We start from the raw sequence: 24,440 nt of genomic DNA, 5'->3' as shown, positions 1-24,440 counted from the left end.
GGAGGGCTACTCCAATGCCAAGCCAGAAAGGACGTTAGGGATCATCTAGCACCTTTCACTCGGCAAATGAGGGACCGGAGGACCAGAGAGGGGAGGAGACTTGCAGGGAGCCAAAGCACCCAGCACCCTGCACAGACTCTTGATCACGGGGCCCCCTCCTGTGCTCATCCTTGCCTTCCCCTGGCTGCCCCCTCCTGCCCCTCACAAGGTCTCATTTCCGATTTCCATCCCTGCTTCATGACCTGTCAGGCTTCTTATGCCCCTTCTCTCCTATGACAGTCCTAATTGTCCTTTATGGCTCTGTGGTAAGGGAAGGAACCAGAATAGAATTGTTCTGACTCAAATAACAGCCTAGAAAGAGAATTATCATGGCCATCGCTAAGTCAAAACCCACACAGCCATTCTTCTGCTTCCAAAAGCAATGCAGCTCAAACCATGGTGTGGGTAGCGGGAAGGGCTCTGAGGTATTGTCCTCCCTGGTGATGCTGGAGATTACCTTGAAACTCTTAAGAAAGGAAGAGCCCAGAAGAGAGAGGTACCAGCAGATTTAAGAGGAACCAGCAGACTCCATCTCTTAGGTCCTAATGCAACCAAGATGCAGTGCAGCCATGGGCGAGGAAAGACTTGGAGGCAGGAGCAGAGGCCCCTTCCCGGGACACTGTCCCAACTCTTGGCAGTGACTGGGCGGGGGCTTACCTTGGGTAAACTGACGGGAGTCCTAGGCTTGGTCCTGGGGTTCTTAATCAGGAGTCTCTGGTCGAGAGGGAGCAGGTGATATTTCATGGCTTCAATGAGGAAATCCTTACAGGTATTATTATTCTTTATCAAAGCTTCTTCTTCAACTGTCTGGAGGTAATAAACCACAGGTAGTAAATCCAGGAGCAGAGCCTGGCCACATTTGCCATGCTGTCACCCCGGCTGAGTCATTGGGCACTGCCACACTCATTCATGCTCACAGCACATCACCTCAAACCTCGAGAGGAAGGTCCACAGGGTTACAACTTGGTGGTCACCTCCTGCATTTCAAGGGCACTTACGGGTGATTAAGCTCAGGCATCAGACAGACAGGGATACAAATCCCAGCTCTACCACTTAACTCCTCTGATCCTCAGTTTTCTCATCTGTAAAATGGGCATATCAAAAATTATCCACAACCTCACTGATTGTGTGTTTTCATTTGTTTGCTTTGAAGTTTAAAATGAGATTATGTAAAACAAAGGCACTGGTGTCCTGAAAGCCTTTTTCCACATTCCACCTGGTTTGAATGCATCAGAATGTTTACGGCAAACGATTAGATATTCGAGAGGAGGAAATCGAAGAAGAGGAAGAGGGCGGGACCCATCAGCCAACCTTTGGAGGCATGAAATGAAACAAGGTGATTCACATCCATATTCTCAAGTGAAATCCTCAGGGGAAAAACTGGCCAGTGCGGCACTCTCTAACAGAGCGGTGATATCAGAGAAGAAAAAGCGTCCTACACAAAAGCCCTACCTACTGACCTCACCCTGGACCCCATCTAAGCTGGGACAATAGCTTCTTCACCTCTGATTCCAGAGTTATGGACCTAAGCAGGTATCAGCCAGTATAACCTTAAATGTTTCCTGAGCAAGACCATCACCTGCTGTGCAGCGCTAGAGCTGGCAGGGAAAGGGCTGCAAAGACAGGGTCTCTGTCACCTCTGGGCACTTCCTTCCCCAGAGATGGATCCCAAGAATATTACCAAGAACACTATCTTCTTGGAAGGTTGTTGTTTTTGCCCTCCCACTGAGGGACTGAGCCAGGTTGGGGCAGATCATAAACTTTTAAGGTCAGTTAAAAATATTAAAAGGGTGAGAGAGGATTTCTAAAAAAGCTTGGGAGGAAAGAGGAATGCACAAATAGCATTTCTCCCAAAGAACTTATTCAGCTTGAATGAAAAGCTCCCCTACAGAGTTAGTGCTTCATGGGTACCATTTCATTTTGGGGTGATGAAAAAGTTGTAGGAATAGATATGGTGACGGTTGTACAGCTTGATGAATGCAGTTAACACCACTAAGTTATCCACTCAACACGGTCAAAACGATGACTTTTATGTTATATAGTTTATAGTCTATAGGTTATAGTTTTCACAATGAAAACTTATTTTAGAGATGCAGCATGTTACATAAACATTTAATGAAATATTAAACAGTAAATATTTAATGAAAGCCTAATAAAGGTTAACTAGTGAAAACAAACGAACAAGGAGACGCCTCCCTGAGAAGTCAGACAGTGCTGGTGCAGGTCTGCCCAGGGCTTCCCCTCTCCCTTCTTCCTCTCTATGACCAGCCAGCCCCAGTGGGTTACACCAGTATGAACTCTGAAGGGCAAATAAGGGTTAATGAAATACCCTCTTCTTCCCGCGGTGTTCTGAAAAGAGCCCTTTTTAAAAAGAAGTCTTACACAACAGTTCTCATGTCCATTGTTCTGACCCCTTCTCCAGATCTAAACCCTACTTTGCCATAATAACCCAGGAACTATTTCCTTATGTCACTGTTAAGTTTCGGCTGTGGACACCTGCTGCAGGTTGTGACTAGGGATCTCTACGGCCCCTTTAGCTTTCTCTGGAACCCAGGTCCACAGGCTGCCCTTCCTCCCTGTGGAAGCAAGACTGTGCCCGAGGCCAAACATCCACTTCTACCTTAGGTAAGTTTCCCACAGGACAGTGGGAGGTTTGACTCTGACCCTGGGAGCTTTGGCTGCTTCAGTCCCTCTGCTTAGGGGACCTTTTCCACAGGAAGGATATGCTGCCACTAGGTGGCAGTGGTACCATTCAAAGTGCAAAATGCAGGGCTCAGCACCTGAGGAAGGGCTGATGTTGAGAGTTCAGAGAACATTTCCCTGGCATCAGGCCTGTGGACTAGTGTCGCGAGCTGAGGACTTCACAAGTGCTGTGAGGACACAGTTTCAGCTAGATGCACTGAGCACTGCTGCAGGCTCCACATGGACTATCTCATTCTATCCACAAACAACCCTACACATGCAGGTGCAATTTTTATCAGAAGAGAACACTGAGGTTTAGAAAGGCTGAGTATTTCTCCAGTGTTAGACAGCTGGGACGGGACAGAGCTAGGCTTCTGGGCGGCTGAGCCTCCTCTTATCTTTCCTTCACTTTTTTCCATTCCTTCCAGAGACTTGTCAGGGACAGCTAAGGGCTGGCTCACTGCCTCGGAGTTTTGTTTCGTTCATATATCTAAGTTTTAAACTCTGCCTGCTTGGAAGAGTATACAATGTCATTTACTGTATAAAATAAGTCATGTAACAGATAAACAGAAGAGAGAGCATTAAAGGTGGCAGCCTGCTTAGCGCAAGGCGTGTGTGATAGAGCCAGACAGGCTTGGATTTGAATCCTACCCTGCCTCTTACAAGTTGGTAACTTCAGATAAATCCAACCTCCCTCAGCCTCAAGGCCCAAGTTTGTAACAAAGGGGTTATAATCTCTGCTCACAGGATTATTATAAGGATCAAATGAGAAAACATATGTGTTTTCAGAGGAGGTAAATGCAACATGCACTCCAGGCCCCTGTGAGAGTTGGTTTATCAATCCCAAATTGGGCTCCAAGTGGCCTAAAACTAAAGCAAAGGGAACAAAGCAACATTATGGAAACAACCCTTCTCACTTGGTCTCCTACAATAAAAGCAGCTAATTTATCGAACATTTGTTTGGCCCTGCTCCGCACTAAACACCTAACTTAGATATTTACAACTCCTTTGGTCCCCACAGCAACCCTGCTGGGCTCTATTATAATTTCTCTTCTATTGAAGAAGAAATTGAGGCTTTAAGACGTTAAATAAAACTCCAAGCTAACAAATAGTAGAGCAGGGACACCTCACACTTAACCCAATGGGCTGATGTCCTCAAGCTGCATGGAAGACCCAGAAAACTCCTCAACCACTCCAGACAACCAGGGCTGCCCGCTGCTACTCCTGAGGCTTGGGTAAGCAGGACTCACCTGGACTAGGTAATCCCTAGGTAGGAGAGGGAGACGGACATGTTCCATCAGCTTTGCCATGTACTCTAAACGGGTTTCCTTCTCGTAATTGATCCACGAAATCACAGCTTCAAATACCTATAAAGAAAATCAACACGGATAACTTTACCAAAGAGACAACAGCTTCCAAACAACTTCCTCAACCTGAAAAACAGGAAGAAAAAAAAACATTAAAAGTCACCTGCAAATGTGTTTGACTTAAAGTTCAATATTTAAAATAAAACAAAAATAGAAAGTCTTTGTTTACGAGCTGATGCAAGCGAGTGATCACACACACACACGTGCGTTATGTATGATAAACCTGCTGCAAATGTAGAATCATCAAGTTTCATTGCAAAATCAAAATCAGCTCCAGCAGTTATTAAGAGTAAACATACAGAGCAGTCACTCTGAACCAAATTTAATAGACTGCTCAAGAGGACTAGAGCCCTGGGGGCAATGTCATCATCCCGTCACACACCCCATCTCCCCATGCACCTCCCATGGCCAAGAAACGCAGAATACCAACAATAAGAATTCCCTCTGCCAAAAGCGGGTGGTGACGGAGAATATGACACTGAATGACAGAATTTCTGACACCGAATGACAAAAATTTCTCCTCTGGTTCAGCCTCTCCTTTGAGGAGAGGTTTCATTTCTACACAAATCAAAACTGGGCTTGGAACCAGAAAGGAGGCTCCAGGGTTTGGGTGTCTGCCTTACTCAAGGATAAATCCAAATTAAACTCTGCTCCACCGTAAACACGCAGACAGACAACACTCAATGCTGGTGAGGCTGTGGCGAAACAGCCTGTTTGTGGAAACTTCGTTATCATGGCCTTTTAAGGGGAGAGAAGGGTTTGGCAGCGTCCATCAAAGTTTTAAATGTGCATACTCTTTGACCAAAAAATAAAGCCCTAGCCTACAAAAATACTCACAGAAGTGGAACAAGAATGTTCCAAGATGTTCGCTGCACATTTTTTTAACAGGATAAAGAAGGAAACAACCCAAAGTCCACTAGCGGAGAAATGATTAAACTAGTATCCATACCATGGGATATTTCCAGCTGTTGAAAAGAGTAAAACACAACACCGGGTGCCAGAAAGCACGAGGGTGGTGAAAGGTTAAGGGGGTAGGACAGACAGACGCAGACAGAGCCTCCTAGCGGGCTGGCACTGCCAGCATTTGGGGCGATTTGAACACCGAAGAGAACAGGGAAGAAGTCATATCAGTGCCGCGTGGGCAGGAGGGGCTGGGTGGCGGCTGGGAGGGGGCCAAAGGACACTCCTGGTGGTAGGTATGGTCTCTGTCTCACAGGGGAACACGCATTTGTCAAAACTAGTCAACTGGACACTTAATATCTATATACTTCATACATCAATTTAAAATGTTCTTATTTAAAACAATAGTAATGGATGGTAATGAATAAAAAAGGAACCCCTGCGTCCACAGGAACTCTTTAAAAAAAAATGTGGGAAGGGCTCTTCAACACAGAAAAGTGCCAGCTAATAAAAGTAGAAGGAATAATAGAATTAGAAAAACGTCATTTTGCAAATACCAACTGTAATATTTGATTCAGCAAAGGTCATCCAGGGATGCTGAAATCATTGGGTGAAAAGTTGCCGGGGAACAAGATATATCCACAATTCTCAAAGTAGCACCTCGAAGGTCATTTATGAATTACATGGGGAGGAGGGACGAGAGCCTCAAACGGGAGACCTGACAGGTGCCACCTTTAACCAGAGATCAAGGTTACCAATAGTAGGACAAACAAATTATATTCCCGATTGTGATTTAATGGGAAAGGAACAGTATCCCCTACGTAGCATTTTTCCTAAAATGTTTAACCGGAATCTTACAGCAGGGAACAATCCGACAGCTCCATGTTTGGACCACACTCTACAAGGCAGTGGCCTGGATTCTTCAAAACTGTGAATATTGGGGCCAGGCGGGGATCCAGTTCTAGGTTAAGGGGTTTAGAGACAGGAGAACCAAATGCAGTGCGTGATCCTTGCCTGGATCATGGGTTGAAAAGAAACAGTCATAAAGGACTTTTTCAGGACTATGAGGAAATTTGAATACGTACTATATACTAGATAATATTATGGTGTCCGTGTTAAGTTTCTTTAGTATGGTAATGGTTTTATGGCTAGAAAAGAAAACTTCCTTGCTCTTGGGAGGTGCATGCTAAAATATTTAGGGGGGAAGTGTCATGACGTCTGCAATTTATTGTCAAATGGTTTAGCAAAATAAAAGGGTAAATATGTAGAGAGAGGAAAAGAAAGCAAATGAAACAAAATGTTAACAACTGGCAAATCTAGATAAAGAGCGTATGAATGTTCATTCTCTCAAACTTTAACATAGTTTTGAAATATTTCGAAATAAAAAGTGGAGGGAAGAAGAAAAGAAATTCTACAGAAAAACTAAAAAACATTACAACAAAATTTACAATGTGGCATAAAGTTGAAATGAAAACTATATTTCCCTGGGGGGGCGGGGCTCTAATTTTTCTTAACCTAGCTATATTTTTTGTGTGTGTTGATATGTTAATGGTGCTTTGCCTCTAAAATACTTGAACTTAATACCCAAATATATACTTAAGTCAGGCTGGGCACACGTGGATTCATCAAGGAATCGGGAAGGGAAGGGAAGAGAATGGAACAGGAGCAATATATATATATATATACACACACACACACACACACACACACACACACACACACACATTTTGCTCCCAGATCTGTGTAAAATAACCTATATATGCACAAACATACATACCATGGAAGTCCTCCTTGTCTAGTTCATTTTTTAAAATTAATTAACTCTCACAGAGCAATCTCTCTCACCCCCACAGCATTATTTTATGAATAACTGTTTCTTCAACTAGCCCTCAGATCTATGAGATCAGAGACCTTTGTCTTATTTGCTGGCACATAATACACACACAAACACTTTGTTAATGAATGAATGGACAAGTGAATTCAGAATGTAAGGGGGCAGTGGAACCTGCCCAGGCTGGAGCCAAGGGCAGGACTGGGGAGGTGGGGGCTGGAATCTTGGGGGAGAGGGCAGATCCAGGACACAGGCCAAAGGGTGCTGGGGAAATCCGGTGTTGCTGGGTCGGGTGGTGGGCAGCCACAGTCCCACTGTGCCTTGTGTTGGGGTTACCCACACCCCCTTCCACTCCCCTTTTCTAGACTGTGAGCTCTCGCAGGACGAGAAGTGCACCTCCTCCGTCTCCGCACCTCCTGCCGCCTCGCACCCTGCCAGGCACAGAGCAGGCGGGTGCTTGAGAGAGCTTTGCTAAAGAAGGAACTGCGAGTCCTTGAGTAGGTGGCATTTACTGATCCCGCCCTCCCCCATCAAACCAGCTTAGTCTTTGTTATAAAAGCTGAAAAGCAAGCTGAGTCTAATGAAGTCGATATTTAACCTTATCTTTGTTTTTGGCTTGACTTGTCGGACTGGTTCCGCTTAGCCGCACTGTTTACCTGCTCCGCTGTGAGGGCCACAGCTCCAACACCGATGACCTTCTCAGCAGCTGGAGGAGGCATTTTCTTCATCTAGGCTTCGTGCTCGGAGAGTAAACAAGCAAATAAACTTCCAACTAGCACTAGCCCTCAATGTGCCTAAGTCATTCCCAACAGCCCCTCCCATCAAGGGACTGGCCAAGGCAAGGGGACAAGTAAGAGCAGCTGATATTCACCAAGCGCCAAGCCCCGCACCCCATTCTCCAGGGACACCAATGGGCAGATACTCCTGCTCCTTATTAGTTCACTCACCCAAGACCAGAGCCAGCAAGCAGCCGGGCTGGGGTCCCCACGTACACTCCAGTGCTCCTGCTCCCACCCACTGTTCCCTGCTGCCTCTCAATCATCCGCAGCAGCGGTTGACGAACTAGAGCCAACAGGCCACATTCAGCCAGCCAGCCAGCCTGCCACCTGTTTTCGTAAATAAGATTTTACTGGAGCGCGGCCACACTCATTCATTTACATGCTGTCTGCGGCTGCTGCTTTCGCACTACAACAGCAGAGCTGAATTGAGACTCCGTGGCCCACAAAGCCTGAAATATTTACTCTCTGGCCCTTTATAGGAAAACCTGTGGCTTCAGCCGTGGAACAGGGTGATATGTACTCAGATGAAAATACTTTCCATGGGTCCCATGATGAAATAATCAGCAATTACAAGGCACGCTTAGGGTTTCACTTTTAAACAAAGATATAGCATCATTTCCTCCCTACTTCATATTTAAAACCAAGTTATTAAGTGCTACAAGATTGCTATGTGGGAAGAGATGGAGAAAATCGGATTTTATCATCCCCTGCTCACCGCCCTTCTGATGTAAGCACAAGCCTTGGCCAGAGGACACCAGATGAACCCATTTCCCACCCGCCCCCGCCCCCAGTCATACAGGCAGCCACACCAGTCTGCACCTGCACCCAGCAAGTAAAGTGGGGAGCCCTGGGGCACTTACCCCTGCTTTCAAAATGCGTTCTGAGAATCAAGAAGGGGGACTCAAGTTAAAATAGGCAGGGGAGTGACTGGGCAAAGTCCAGTTGATTCTCAGCAAAACACAGAATGGGGGGAAAGAAGCTAACATCAGGGGGAAAACTAGGTTCCTATACATGGACCTAATTTGTCACTGAAGATTTGAGAAGGGCTAACTTTACCATTAACAGGCACAGTACTAGGTATTTTATATGCATGATCTCATTTAATCCACCCAAAACTCAGTGACATAGGTATCACTGTTCATATTTTATAGATGAAGAAATAGCCTCAGAGAGGTTAGCAACTTGTCCAACGTCACACTGCCAGGAAGTAGTGAATCTGGGATGTGAACTCACCTCTAGCTCCAAAAACCCAAGTTCTAACATTACACAGTGTCGCATCTCAGAGGCACAATCGGTTGAAAACCTAGGCAGACTGTTTGCTGAGTTGGGAAACTACATTCCTAAACCCATAATCCTAATCTCTGCACTGCCCCAGGACGTCGCCACCTAGCTAACCTTTTCTTTCCCAGGAATTGAGCCAAGAGCATTTGCTAAATCCACTGCCATGATTTTAAATCAAGAAGATAGCACTTCGAGAGACAACAATGATTCTCTCAGATTTCTGTTGCTGTTTCTTAAACCAAAGCTTAACAAGGGTTACGTTAACTATACTCCCATCCCTGTGTCACACGCAACACCCGGGACAGCTGGGAGCAGTGATGTGCTGGGGCTGGAGCCCCTCATGTGTGTTTCTTTCCAACCCAGCGTTTAGTGACATCACACTGGTTGTTTGAGATCAGCCTTGGTGGAAATATTTACATGGAAATTAGCAAATGAACCAGCAAACGAATCAGGGCTTTTAGAGTTTTCCTGGAGAGGCAGTAGTTAAATATTTATCAGCATGCCACTGGCTAGATTTCCTGGTCCGAAGGCTCCCAGACTCTAGAAAACCTACCCAGCTGCACTTACCGTCCCGGCGGTATCATCATCCTAAGGTTGTACAGGGCACTGGAAAGCTCTTTCTGTAGCTGCTTCGTTTCAGACGCACAAGGCCCTCGAGGCAGCCAGAGGCACTCACAAGAGGAAAAGTGAGGCAGAGAGGCAGGAAGCGGCCTGCCCAGCATTACCCAGCAAACTGCAGACGGGGCGGCATCAGGACCACTGGCTGCCCATCTGCACTTTCAAGGCACCCTGGCCGTTTCCTCCGCGGTGGACTCCCCGGTTTGTAGCTACATTATTTAGTTGTGCACAGAGTTGATAAAATCTGTCTCCCTCATGTGATTATAAGTTGCATGAAGGCAGGGATCGTGTGTTTATCTGTTTACCAGTGTCTCTCCTGTGACTAACACACTATCTGCCACATAGAAAGCGCTCGATAAATATTTATTGAGAAAATGAATACATTAACCACAAAGCAGGCGTGACTGGGTGCGTGGTTCTCTTCCCGAGACAGCGCGCTGCCAAATATCTGACTTCACAGAAACAACAAAACGCTGACCAAAAAAAAGCAGTGCATTGCCGGGCCTGGAAACTGTTCTTCAGCTTTCCACTGCTGCCTACAGACAATAAAAAGACTTTGGGGTCCTGCAAAGGGTGAGGGAGAGGCCTGAAGCACAGTGGTGCAGAAATGCCTGCAAGCTGAGAGACTACTTCGGTGGCACTAATCCCACAAATGACTGGAGCATGACACGGGGACGGAGAATGCCTTCCAGCCAATATGACGGGGCGAGCTGATTGGAAGGAATCTTCCCCAAAGCTCCAAACATGTGAAACTGGCCTTCTTACAAAAAAATAAAGAGTTGAGCCACACTCAAAAGCAAAAGAGAAATGCCCAAGTGCTTTAAATGAAAAGGAATTCGCGTCTGGGAGCTGAGTGGAAGCTGAGGCGAAAATGGCTCACAGGCCCGTACAATCCAGACCTGGGCTTTCCTGGCCCGGAGCTGGTGTCCCGTCAGGCGGAGCGCCGTGGCCACGGGCTCCCTGTGGACAGGGCTGCCCCAGCTGTGAAACGGGCGCTGGATGAGCTCCATCCATCTCCTTTGGGAAGGGGGTAAGAAGCTTGCCACCTCCTGTGGCGTGGGAAGTAAAGAACTTCATCTTAAAGAATAGGAATCCCAGACTCAAGCCACAGACAGATGTGGGGTTTGAACTGACATTATCCAGTGGTAAAGGGGATACTCAAGATGAAAAATAATACCAAAAACCTGTTTCTAAACCAGTAAACCTGCCCTATAGGGGCACTTCCACAGACCAGGGCAATCCAGACTCCCGTGGTTATAACACCCTCTGAAGATGGCCTCACAATCAAAAATTAGAGATCAGTAATGAAACAAACTGTCAAAAGGAAAATCAACAGATGCAGCACATCGCAGAATATTTGGGCAACCAAAGAAAGGCAGCCTCCGACTATTCATAATGTGCTCCTGGGAATACTAGGGGCAGGAGACATTCCGTAGTGATGGGGTCCTTAGACCAAATGAGCCTGGGGAACACCTCACACACATACATATATACCCCAAAATCCTCTTTAGAGATTATGAAGTTCATTAACATAGAAAAGTTCTGATAAGTCCTGCAGTTTCCTAACCTGATTCCTTTGATAACCACTATCTCCTAAATGTATCTGACCTAAGAACTTTTTTCAAACCTAAGCACGTATAAACATTCCACAGCAATGTAGTTTTACTGCACACAGTGGGGTAAACAGTGACCTAGAGAATAAAGTCCTCACTCCTAACCCTCTCCACAGACCGTACTTCACTCTCAGCCTCATCTCCCAACACCCCCCCAAAGACACCTGATTCTCATCACAGAGCTTACGTTCCCCCCAAGTACAATGTTATTCCAAACTTCCTACAATCCTTCAACCTGAAGAGCTTTCCAAAATCCTACTCTCATTCCCCAAGGTTTAGCTCAGATATTCCTTTTTTTATAAGTCCTTCCCCACACAACATCTGGAATAACATATTCCAGGTGCTTTCCTGACTTTGATTACAGGCAACTAACTACTTCTCTCAGCCACATATTATGGATATGTGTTTTGGGTCTGTCTGTCCACCAGACTCTTAAATAGTAATGACTGAGTGTCACTGACCTCTGTCTCCCCTGGGGTTGGGCGTGCATTAACAAAGAGCTGGGAGGCAGACAAATCAGCTTCAATCCATGGAGCTACCTATTGTTAGCATGCCTTAGTTTCCTCCTCTGCAGAATGAGACAATAACCTCTGCCTCATGAGTTGTGGTAGGAATTGGAAATGATGCGTGAAACAGTAAGCTAGGCAAAAGAAATCAGCACAGAAACACGCATACCAGCATTCCATTTATATAAAGTTCAAAAACTGGCAAAGCTAACCTATGAGAAGTCAAAATAATAGTTTGCTTCTTGGGGTGGAGGGAGTGCCTGGGAGGGAGTTCTGAGTTCTGTTTCTTGATCTGGGTACTAGTTATGCGGGTGGTGCACTTTGTAAAAAGTTGAACCGTGCACTTTTTTATTTGTCCGTGTCTGTGAACTTACTTCAATACAAGTGCCACATTTTTTAATGATATATGAAATGTACCTGGAGAACAGTGGGGAGCCAAGGTAGCTTTTCGGTCACAGTGTTGTGGCATTCCACTCCTACATGCTCATTGACTTACACTCTCCAAAGGAGAGCAGTAAAAAGAGTAATGCTGAGGCAGGGACCCCCATAGATTGTTGTTTGCAGGATGAGACGCTGGCAACCCTACTGCCGACTTCAGAGAAAGGAAGGGCTGCCGACCGCTCAGCCTGGGCCAAAAATGCACCTGCTTACAGGATAACACCTAGGCAGCAAGCGTTCAGGCCCAGCCTGCTGGCGGAGGAGCTCCAGCCTGCGTCCCATGCCTCCTGCCTACCGCTGGCTGAAGGCCAGGAATTCAGACCTGGGGGATGCAGCATTAATGATCCTGGGAGACAGGGCCCAGTCCCTTCCAGGAGGTAAGATATCAGAATGTGGTCCCTGATTACAGTTTAGGAGATAACAGGACTATGTGATCCTGCAGAGAGACTAATCTATGGTTCTCATTATAATACATACTTGACACTTATCTAACTTTTTAAGGGACCTAAACAATTTCTTCCTGACCTGTATTTCAAATGTGGGCCATTTCCCCATTAATACTCGCTCTGAAAAACCTCAACAGTGTTTCGTAAGAAGACAGAATTCTTAAGGAGTAGAAACATATTTACCAGCTAAGAAAGCAAAGAGTCAAACAAGTCCAATAACCAGCAATTCTGTGGCAAAACTGCACTAGAACTCAGAAGTCATCTCTCCTCTCCTTAGAGGGCTTGTCCCAGAAGGTTGCTTACCCCACCCCAGGGTCACTGAGGCTGTCCAAGGGGAATACAAGAAACAGGTTGCCCGGCTGGGCGTGGCTCAGCGGTTGAGCGTCAGCCTAGGACCCAGGAGATTGCGATTCGATTCCCGGTCAGGGCACATGCCCGGGTTGCAGGCTTGATCCCCAGTGGGGGGTGTGCAGGAGGCAGCCGATCAATGACTCTCTCATCATTGGCGTTTCTCTCTCTCTCCCTCTCCCTTCCTCTCTCTGAAGTCAATAAAGATATATTTTTAAAAAAGAAACAGGCTATCTGTTGACAGGCTTAGCTGACCCGAGACACCTCCCATGCAGAAGAATCAGGTGCCTGGGAGGTGCACGCTCCTCTGCCCTTCCCCTGCCTTGGAGTGGGAGTGGAGAGGGAATGTCCTACCCAAACAACTAGTGATTTTGTGACTCCTACCAGATCCTTCTGTCCTCTTTCAAACAATATAAATTATAAAACTAAAACTACATGGAGAAAAAAACGGAGGAAAAAATGGCAAAGATCCATGCCCTCTTCTGACCTCTAGTTTCCACATTTTTCCGTATTCTCTGGGAAAATGTTAAAATTACTCCCATAATCTAACTGGCTCAGGGCAGAGTCCAGCCCCAATGTGCCTCTTCCCTCCCTCAGAGAATGTCTGCTGAGCATCTCCAGGGGCTCTGTGTCAGGCACTGTGAGTCACACGAAGGTGGCTAAGGTACCCTCCCCGCCTCAAGGAATGTGAGCAGAGGAGATGAGGCACGGGCAAAAATAAGTGACGCTGGAGAGAGAAGAGTATTTGAGCCATGAGAGAAGCCCAAGCTGAGGGTGCTGGGTACACTGGGGACCAAGAGGCCACTACTCCTCTCTGCCCCTGGTTGACACCAAGCCCCAGGGCACGCAACCACCCAGATCAATATGGGCTCTGCGAAGGGCTTCCCCTTGAGAAAGAACCCAGTCAACAGTTAGTAGTAACAGTAGCAGTAATAATCATACCTTAGAGCAGTAATGAATACTTCCTATGGGCTAAGCATTTCTCATGTATTATCTCATTTCACCCTCAGAACAACTCTATAAGATACATACTACACTATCATTATTCCCCTTTTACAGATGAGAAAACTGAGACTTAAAGAAGCTTTTCGTTCATTCAACAAATATTTTGTGTGTGTGTATACCATGAACGCAATAAGACTCTAGCAGCGACCTTATGACAGACAAAACCCATGACTATATTTGGTGCACACATTCTGTTGGGAGATAAATAATTTGCTCAAGGTCACTAAGTCTGTCGAAGCAGTGGAGCCAGGATTCAAACTCAGCCACTCTGACTGTGGAACCTATACTTTCAAACTCCCAATGAGCAAACTGCCTGGACCCGGCCATTGTCATTTCTGACCATCATTAACAGTAAAATGCCACATTTCATCTATTCTAGGATGCATAGTTTTTTCACATTTTAATATGTGAAATCTGGCTATATTTTACAATATAAATTGAAAGAAACCTGTATGCTGTAGACAAAGGGGTAAGTCATGATGTAGCTAATATTGCTGTTCAAGTGCAGGTTTAGCTGAATACAGATTATTTGATTACTGATTCAGCTGGGTTTTATGCGAATGTTAACATTAAATGCAGTTGGATTTTAGCTTAAATTAAGGCCCCTGATATTATTTCAAATGCACTCCAATAAGTTCCCTATAACGCAATATTGAAAGAAAAAGCTATTGTGCGTGCTGGAGACTGCCTACCATATGCAATTTAATTAAAGGGAGTAGAAATCACCAAATCTACTGGAACAGATCACAGAATTTCCAAAAGACTAGCATCCAAATAATGAACATCTAATTGTCAAAGGCTTCCAGATATTTAACTTCCAGTGACATGTGCTCAGTTAAGGGGAAATAAAACTATGGGTTTCACCAAAGAGAAAATGCAGGCCAAATCCCACTGTACGTTGACAAGCCAACCTTAAAAGTACCAAAGGGGTCAAGAGCATGAGTAGTCTATTTTCTGAAAAGCAGCACATAACTCTGAAGTGACTCAAAACTTCTGAGAACCAAATATGATATGCAACTTCACTAATGTGAAAAACTCCTACACTCCAAACTCTTATTCTAGAGAACGAGCAGCTCGTATGCAAGCCTGTGAATAAGAGCCACCACTGACAGTTTTTAAGTGTGTAGATTTAATGTCATGCTTCTTTGTTTCTGGAAATATGCAATTAATTTCATGGATTATTTTACCATTAGCAATAGTGTCTCAAAATTATGGTAATCACAATGACAAATGCCATTTCTTGAGCACTTGCCAAACACTATATTTGCTATTTTATACCCATTATGTCTAATCCTCATGATAACTCTATAAGGGAGGTACTCTTATATTCCCATTTTATATGTAAGAAAACTAAGGTTCAAAGAGACCTGTAACTTCTCAAGGTCATACAGCCAGTTAGCACCAAGCCAAGCATGGAACCAGTTGCTTTTCCCTGCTAGCAACCCTGCGCCACCCCTGCCCAGGCACAGCAAGCACAGGTAAGTCCTCACCTGAAGAAAACTACCATGATCCCAGAGCAGGATGGACCAGCATGAATTCAAGGTAGCAGGGTCTCCCTTCTCAACCCAAATGCCCCCAAGTTGATCCAAATCCTGCTATTTTATGACTGCTTCCATTTTTTCAAACTACATTTGAGGACATGCTCAACAGGCCCCAAACTGGCCAACTGCCCCAACATTCACATAGCCAATCAACTAACTAGTCCATTCCTTCAAACTGTGCCAATTTGGTAGCACAATCCAGAGAAGACATTAAACAGGTTTGGCAAGAACAGAGGGAGTCCACTCTGTAGCTGAGGCTGGGGCAGGAAGGAGCCTTTGGCCTGGCATGAGGCATTCTTTTCATACCAATTAATGGAAGCAGAGGCCTCCCTGAGCCTAAGGAAGTCTAGATTACTGTGCCAGTCGCCTTCTCTGAAGCCTCAGGGCAGCTCACAGATCAATAAAAAACTGCTTTTTTCTTGATCAAACTCCTGCAGGACAACAGGCATTGTGAATTTCACACCATATGTCTCTGGACTTATGCTTTTAGACTCGGTCTTACCTCCAATGTAAAATCCTTTTCGAGGGCTTTTCCTTAAATATTCCCTCAGAAACGGACCTCAAGCTTGGTTGCTAAGAGTGGACTAGGATAATTCGAGAAACATGTATTGAGCATCTCTAAGGATACAAACATGAATAAAATGTGGCCCCTACCATCAAGGAACTAACGGTTGAGGGAAGGAGGAAAGACCAGGTCAGACCTAACTTCAATGAAAAGCAAAACAGGATGAGTGTTATCTTGGAACACAGAATAGAAAGAACTTAATTCCAGGTGCAAGATCAGTAAGAAACTCAGCTAACACTGACGGAACACCTACTAGGGACCAGATGTGATGCCAGGCACTTTACAAACCTCATGCCATTTAATTTCCACAACCACCCCATGGAATACATCCTATTAGAATCTTCACTTTATAAATGAGGAAACAGAGAGAGAAGCAAAGTATCTTACCCCAGGTCATACAAGTAATTTGTACATACTAGAGATGAGACTTGGGCCCGACTGGCCAACACCAAAGCTTATGATATTTTCAGTGCAAAAGACTACATCCCTGGAGTAAAGAAATCCTTCCCGGTGACAGCAGAATCTGAGCTGGTTTGGGATGCAAGCAGGTGATGAGGGACGGGCAGAATACCCCACTCGGAGGGTCAGTGAGAGGGAAGGACTGGAAGTAGGAGCGACGAGCAGTCCCCTCACCGGTCAGCTCGAGCAGGGGGCAGAAGGAAATGTGCGGTCAATGAGTTCGGGGGCTGGGTGTCAAGAGCCCTGGGTTCTAGTCCTTGCATGGCCACTGGCTAACTGTGTGACCTTCAGCAGTTCCTATCCCCTCTCTGGGCTTCAGTTTCATCATCAGAGAGAATTCCAAACCCCTGTTGGATTAGATATTCCCAAAAGGTCTGCTCTGGCATAAATGCTCAATGATACTCACAAGAGGCCAGGTGACACAGTGGTTAACACCTGGTGACAAGTAGACACCAGCTCTGCAGTGACCAACTGAGTGACCTTGGATAAGCTAATTAACTCCTGAGTCTCACTTTTCCTCATCTGTAATGTGGGGACAACAGTGATGCCTGCTTCACAGCGCCATGGTGAAGGCTGAGTGACATGAAGAACATAGAGCACTTAGCAAAGTGCTTGGCAAACTGAAAGTGTTCAGCAAATGAAGGCAGCTTTGTCACCACCATCATCACCACCATTATTTCTTCTTTAAAGGGTCGAAAGTGAAGTTAGTGTTCGAGGATCAGAGGCCCTTTTTTTTTTTAAAGAGACAAAAAATAAGTTCTCAGAAAAGGTCTCACTAAACCACAAGCCCCTCCCATGGCCACCTCACACACGATTCTCCTGTTTCACCAGGGGCCCCCCATACCTTCTCTTCTGACGAAACAGTCAGCTTGTCACTGGATATCAAGTTGCACACCTGGTCCAGACTTAGGCTAAGAAATTCTTCCCCCAGCATCACCTCAGGAAAATGCTGCTCTGTTCCAAAAAAAAAAAAAAAGCAGAAATTCAGAAAACAAAGTTATAAAACAGTCTTGCCCTTCCATAAGCCAAGGCCATGACAATGACAATATGTGGGATTCAGAGTGGAGTCCTAGGGGCTCTGAGAGGCAGGGAGAAAGATAGCACATCCTGGCTGGAGGGAAACTAGCCTTTTAATTCAGCAGCAAAAGCATCCCCTGTGTGATCCTCTGTCCTGAACATCGACACAGATGAAAATGGGACAGAGAGATATGAGCCTATATTTTTCCCATGCTCCATGAGATTAATTCTGATGTTGCAGAAAAGCCTCACTGGGACCTGCCTACCTAATTGAGCTCATTTCTCCTCAAGGCGCAAGCTGGCAGAATTGCAGACAGTGCCCCCTGCAGCTCAGCCAACCAAAAGTGGGTCAGAACTGCTGTGTGGCTGGAAGTCTCTGGGGTTCTGGTAGAAAGTCAACATTAGAAGGCTGGCAGAAGGAGTCATCCTTTCTTGTCCAAAGTCAAGTCTACTATGGAGCCTCTGGTTCACAAGAAGGCCCAACCAAGGATCCGTGCCAGTGTGGTGGCAACACACTTGGCCCCACCACCGTTGGGAAAAATCCATGACAGCTGGCCTGTGGAGGGAAATTTGGGGACAGCTAGAGCAAGACAGGCTTAAGGTCCACGCAAGGGAAATGCCAAGGAAAACTCCTACCCTGACACTTGCCCAGCCATCATCCTGCTATTACAAAGGCAGTAAAATGTCAGTGAAAGAGCATGCATTTCAGAAAGAAGGAACCTAGATTCAAATCCTGGCCTTGCCATTTGTGAATTGTTTCCTTGAGCCAATGGCATCACCTCCCTGGGCCTCACTATCCTCATCTGTGAAATGGGAATAAAACCACTTGTCTTGCCTCCCTCCCATGCTCTGGTGGGAAAGGAACTGTGAAAGTGTTTTGCAAGCTATGCCAAGGTGAACTGGCCTACAGGCTGGCAGTTTCTGGTGCAGTAGGTCCTGGAGATGACAGATCGCTTATTGTTTGGCCCAGTTCTTGCTCCTTTGTCAGTTCTCTCACAACCCTGCACCATCATCGCCTTAAGGAGCGCCTGTGCCCCTTGCCCTCCAGGCCTTCCCTCCTCCCCTTCTTTGGTGGCGCCTTTCTGGCCTGGTAGCTGCTGGAGGGCTACACCTCCAATTCCCACTCAGGGATACCCCCACTTGGTCTGGCCAGCTCCCCGAGTGAGATTCGGATACCCTCCCCCCTGGGAGATGCTGGAGCATCAAATTAGAGCATGAGAAGCCCCCTCCCGTTCATCCGTCTCTTAAAACCCAAACAAAAGAGTTAAACCATTTCTTGCAAAAATCATTCTAAATTTTATGTTGAAATAATTCAGGCCCAAAGAATTCCCATATACCCTTCTCCAAACTCCCTAAATGTTAATATTTTACTCTCAAAGATCAGGTTATAAACATCTTTTCCATCTTTCACTGGACAAAAAGGGTTCCCCATCTGCTCCCCACTAGCCTAATGATATCACTGATCTCACAATTAAAGCTTGTCCATCCTGAGGTTTGGGGATGTTTGCACATAAAACAGATTTAAAGTCAGATCCTTTATGAAGGGAAGCAACTGTCATAAGGTAAGAAGCTGCTCTGGCTTCTCCATATGTCAACAGGGAAAAGCCTTCAGTTTAAAGCTTAGATTTTAGGTGAAACATGCAAAAGACCTCCCTAACTATGGGAATTTTTAAGACTAGATAGTATTATTTTTAAAGTGCCCATTCTTAAAGATTTTAAAATAAAAGCAAGTGGATAATCTTCTCTGGGTGATGGGAATCCACTCGGGCCTGGAGGCTGGGAAAGTAACATGACTCTCTCTCCAAGCCTTTCTGGTCTGAGAAGTCTTTAACCAGAGTCCTTCGTTTGTTGGTAACACAAGAAAAGAGCAGAGAGAAAAAGCCTTTGGCACAACACGACTAAGCGCAGGACACCAAGGCTCAGCTCAGCAGGAGAGTCAGGTGAACCAGCGCCAACATCCCTGTGGCCCAGAGCCACGCCCAGCCTTTCTGCCCTGATCTTTGGTTGACCCCAAACCTGACACTGGGAAGAGGGAAGAGGGAAGAGAATGGGAGGTGAGAAAGTAGAATTCTGGGTTGTGAAAAACTCCTCCTCATGGCTCATAAAGCTGAAAGTAGGTGGGTGGGATTTTGAAAAGGAAGAAAGGGGAGGTGCCGTGATGCATACTCCAGGTGGCTTGGTGAACAAACCAAAAATCCTCAGATAAATCAAGGCAGAAAGTAGTCAGCCCCACACACCTTCCCATCTCTCCCCCTCTAGGACATTGTAGAATTTGAACCCAGGTCCCTTTCTGATGCGGGCTGCGGCTTTGCCCTTCTGGATCCTCCCCATGAAATCCCTACAGAAAGCCTCCCAGGAAGCAGCACTGGGTGGGGTGGAGGCAACCAGGGAGTCAATGAGCAGCAGCTTTTGGCTCGGGGCTGGCACCCCAGAACCCAGGAGATTTGCAGGGCGTGAGCAGGAAGAGACAAAGAGAGGGAGCAAAGAGGAAAACTTCCCTTTCCCCCTTCAGTCTGAAGAGACAAGGGCTAAGCCCCCAGAGATGGGGGACTGGAGTTCTCTTTCTGTTAGCAACACTCAAGAAACAACGGGCTAGAAAAAACAGGGAAAGGATGCTCTGCCCAACTCCATTTCCCGGGAAATAGGAGTTGCCCAGAGGCTTTGTACTCACGCCAGCCCCTTGCCAGCTGCTTCCAGAAAGAACCCACTCAGCTCCCAGAAAGACACCTCCCTAAGGATCAGCTTCTCCCTTTAACACTTGTTGGTTGGTTTCGGGACTTTTTGTTTCTTTTGCTCTGTTGTTAATGTATTGAGGGGGAACGTAGGGAAGAGCTTTGGCTATGAGTCAGGAGACCTAGGCCCAAGTCCTAGCTCCACCTCTTACAGTCACTTCTTTCCAGGCTTGGGCTTCATCCATACAATAGACCATAACACCTGCCCTAGGTCTCAAGGTTGTTGTGAAGTTCGAAGACGATAATATTAGTCCATTTTGAAATCTTTAAGAGACTCTTCAGAAATGAAGGATGAATATTGTCAGCCCACGTTCCTGCTTCGCAAAGTCCAGTTCTAACAGGGAAGCTGCTCCCCTGGGACTGCAGGACCTGCGGACAAGCGTGCGGGCTTCAAAGGTCTTAGAAACCCACTTTAATTCCATTGAGTTAAGAAAACTTTCTAGGGATATAAGTTTGTTACTTTCTTAATGCTGCCGTTTTCTCATCTGTTAAATGAATCTAACAACGGTATCTATCTCACAAAGGTGTGGGGGGTGTTAAATAAGCAAATATAGGTAACTCACATTCACTGAGACCACTGCAAGTGCTCAATAACTGTTAGTGTGTAATATGCCAAATGCAGTGTTTCCTCAAAAAGGAAGAAAGCAGAGCAGATGCCTACACGGACCTTATAAGAGGGGAAGGCAGGGTACCAATAATTCCACCCCAAAGTCCACAGGGCCATGACTGGAAGAGGCACTCCAAATACAAGTAACAGCATGGAAGCAGGAGAGTTCAGAGAACGTCAGCAGCAGCAATAGTTCTGTCCAGCTAGAGCCTAGGCCATGCCTTTATTCATCTAACAAGTGTTTACTGAACACCCGCTAAGTAAGGGGGGCTGTGCCAGGCTCCAGGAGATGCAAGAGAGACGCAGGCAAGGCTAGATCTTGGGGGATAGGTGGGATGTGCAGGGGGTGTCGTATCTCCTAACCCCGGACCAGCCCCTTGAAGGGGAACTCTCCAGTAATAAACTCTAACTTTTCTTGTCTTTTTGCTTGTTTTTCCTTAAAGAGAAACAGAAACAAGGGGGGGGGGAATCAATTAAGAGTTCTGATAAACAGTCTTAATTATCCAGGCTTTACTACAACATAGCAAATACTGTATACGTTCCAAGATTTAATTAACGAAACACAACGTATCTGTTCCTGTCCATGTGGATGAGAAATTATGGAGACGCCGAGAGGCACCAGACAACTTCAAGTTATTTTCCTACCAAGCAACACACCTCTCTCTCCAATGCTGAAAGTGACAAAACTTGGATGGCACATTCCCATGAAAGGACTTGCTCTAGGGACAGTTGGGTCTTTTCAAGGAAGCTGGCCTAGAAAAAAGTGGAGGGCTTTTCCGAGTAGTAGCTAACACTGTGCTATGCATTTCACGTGTATTATGTCACTTCTCCCAAAAGCTCTGGTGAAGTGACTATCACTACCCCTCATTTTACAGATGGCGAAATGGAAGCTCAAAATGTTATTTGGTCATGTGGTCAGGCCAGGTTTTGAAACCAAGGCTGTCCGATTATAATAACAAACATTCCGATGACTATCTTAATCCCCAAGATCATAAGAACTTGTCCTAAGCAGGCCAATGGGATAAAATTCAATATATACATCATAGTACCCTAAGAATCCCTCTTAGGAGGTGCTTCAGAGAGACAAAAATAATAAATCTAATTACTTTTCTTTAAAAATAAAAAACTTAGAATAGTGGTGTTCTAAACATTTGGGCATCAGTCCTAGGTTCAAATCTCAGATGTACCCCTGAATTGAGATCTTTCCCCAAATTCCCTGACTACCAGGCTAGGTGAAGTGATACTGTTCTATGATCTCAAAGCCTCCAAAACAGAAAATAAAAATTATCATAGCCCTAGTCAACCTGTTTTATCATCTGAGGTCTTTTTCTCACACTGGGACCATGAGCCCCAGGAGGGCAGGGTCTGTCTTGTTGGAACCTGAATCCTCAGTGTCCAGCTCATCTGCAAATACTGAGCTCTGAGGTGTTTCCTGCGCTTCCTTCCATTCTTCATGACTGCCTATTTCCAAGTCCATTCCTCCCTCCTGATGGGAAGAAACAAACCTAAGCTTTCCATCAGGTTCACCTAAACTACAAGTCCAGAACAAAAGGAACTGAAAGCCCATCTATGACTTCTTTGACCTGCAGAAGTGAAATGAGCCCCATTGTCCTTGTGGCCCCAGGGAACAGGTATGAGGGCTCGGAATTAAACCACTGGTTACACGCCTCAGGAAAGACTGGCTGGCACAGGTGAACACACAAACAGAATCAAAACATTTTAGCAAAGTAAAAAATAAAACAGAACTGCTTTCAATCTCTCTCGCGCGCGCCCTGTTGCCCCGTTTTTGGAGGGCAGAGGTAAGCTTTCCTGAATCAGTATTTGGCTCTCAGGGCCCACAGTCTCCCTGCTTCGGGGAGAAGGCTCAGCTCCCACAGGGAAGGAACAGAGACCTACCCTGACCTCTTCCCACATGGGTCCTCAGCCCTCACTCAGGCTCTAAATATCACTGCCTCCGCGTTCCCTGGGGACGGTGGGATATGAGCTCTCTTTCCATGTTGACTTAATTCCCTAAATATATATGTGATCCCACCTCCTTTCTCTACAACGCGCACACATGCAGAGAGAGAGCAAAGAGCTGTATCGAAACTGCCTAGTCATCAGTGTTATCGATTCAACACCAGAGTCCCTTGTTACCCAGAGGAAGGGAGGAATAGGCTTCCTGAAATCCCAACAGGGAGATCATCTAACAGCAGAAACTACCTGTGTCTGCTCTACTGCTTCATTTGCCACCTTTGGGTTAGAAGCAGAAAATCAGGGGAGGCAGGAGTGAGGGGACCACCATGGCCTGGTGGGTGTGAACAAAAGTAGTGGGCTCGGGGCACAGGCCCTGGATTCAGACAGCCTCGTAATGAATCTTGGCATTGCCACTTACAAACTATGTGATCTTGGGCAAGTTAAACATTTCTGGAGTTTCTGTCTCCTCATTCATAAATTGGGGAAATAATAACTACCTCTATAGTTATGTGCCTATGACGTGCACAGCACCAGGCCTGGAAGCTAACAAGTGTTCAGAAATGGTCAAAACTCCTACCTTTACCATCATCATTATTATTTTATGATGCCAGGTTGAAGGCAGCAATTTCATAAGACAACCCTCACTGAGTCGGAGGTTTGTGTTTTTTAAATAATTCGTCAAAGTTTTTTTGCCGCCCTCGGTTTAATCACTTCATTCCATGATCTCAAAAGAATCAATCGAGAAAAGGCTGTTTCTCTCCACAAACACGTTCAGTCCGATCACTTTTCCACCCCATGGCTGGAGGGTTTCAGCTCAGCTTTGGCAGACTGATGTAAACAACATGTCCAAAGAATTTTAATTGCCATTTCATTAATGGGGTCTCATTAACATCCCTTCCAACCAGCTCTGCTGATGGCCCAGTGCATGGCCGTCCAATTACTAAACAACAAAGTCCCCATAAACCTGCCCTGGCCTCTGAGGTTAAAGATTAAGCTGTCCCTAGAAAAAATAATGAGGTATAAGAAACAGGCTGTGCAAAACACCAGGGTCCCTTTCCCAGCTCCTAGCTACCCAGGAGGACTCTGACATGACCCGCTGGAGGCAAGAGGCTGGGCAGTCAGCTTTTAAATATGGGACTCACCCTCCCCTACCCCAAAATAACACATCAAACCAAATCCTGGGGGCATAACCTTGAGGGGGAAGCTGGACCCAGAAGCAACAGGAGGGACTGCACAGCAGGAAAAGACAAGCCATTCTAAACAGGAAAACAAACAGGCAGCTATGGAGAGCTGCGGTGCTCCAGCCCCTCAGAGTCTCACTGGGTCTGCGTCTCGGAACCTTCACCAGGGAACTGAAGACTTATCAGAAGGCAAGAACTGACTTTAAAAATGGTTACATTTTTTAAGAGAGCAATTTGGCAATATCTATTGAATTATTTTTTTAATGCATACTCTTTTTGAGCTACTTTACGCTATTAAGATGGTATCCTACAGGTACAGTCTTACCATTACTTACATACTAGCAAGTGTACTCCAGAATATTATGTAGAAAAATTCTCACTCAACATTTTATATAAAAGAAAAAACAGGTAGCATTAATGCCCATTAACCAAGAACTGGGGTTAAATAAATTCTAGTTCATCCATATGATACAACAGATAAAAAGAATAATATATAGCCATACAAAGAGTCTGGAAAGAACTCCAAACT

General features: G+C 45.7%; 1 protein-coding gene across 1 annotated transcript in view; it reads right to left on the bottom strand.

Annotated features, from left to right (window-relative positions):
• Positions 1–24,440, bottom strand: part of KLHL3 (kelch like family member 3) — a 99,617-nt gene that overhangs the window by 25,597 nt on the left and 49,580 nt on the right. The window contains exons 6-8 of the mRNA XM_087815892.1: positions 17,263–17,372; positions 3,972–4,088; positions 697–846 (exon numbers count right to left, since the gene is read on the bottom strand). Of these exons, the coding sequence (XP_087672018.1) occupies positions 697–846; positions 3,972–4,088; positions 17,263–17,372 (377 nt within the window). The remainder of the gene's footprint in view (positions 1–696; positions 847–3,971; positions 4,089–17,262; positions 17,373–24,440) is intronic.

The sequence above is a fragment of the Miniopterus natalensis genome, chromosome 4, assembly GCF_054644295.1.
Source record: "Miniopterus natalensis isolate mMinNat1 chromosome 4, mMinNat1.hap1, whole genome shotgun sequence".
NCBI classification, from domain to species: Eukaryota; Metazoa; Chordata; class Mammalia; order Chiroptera; family Miniopteridae; genus Miniopterus; species Miniopterus natalensis.
Note: the sequence above shows the minus strand (reverse complement) of the source record. Positions and strands in the feature narration are given on the sequence as shown.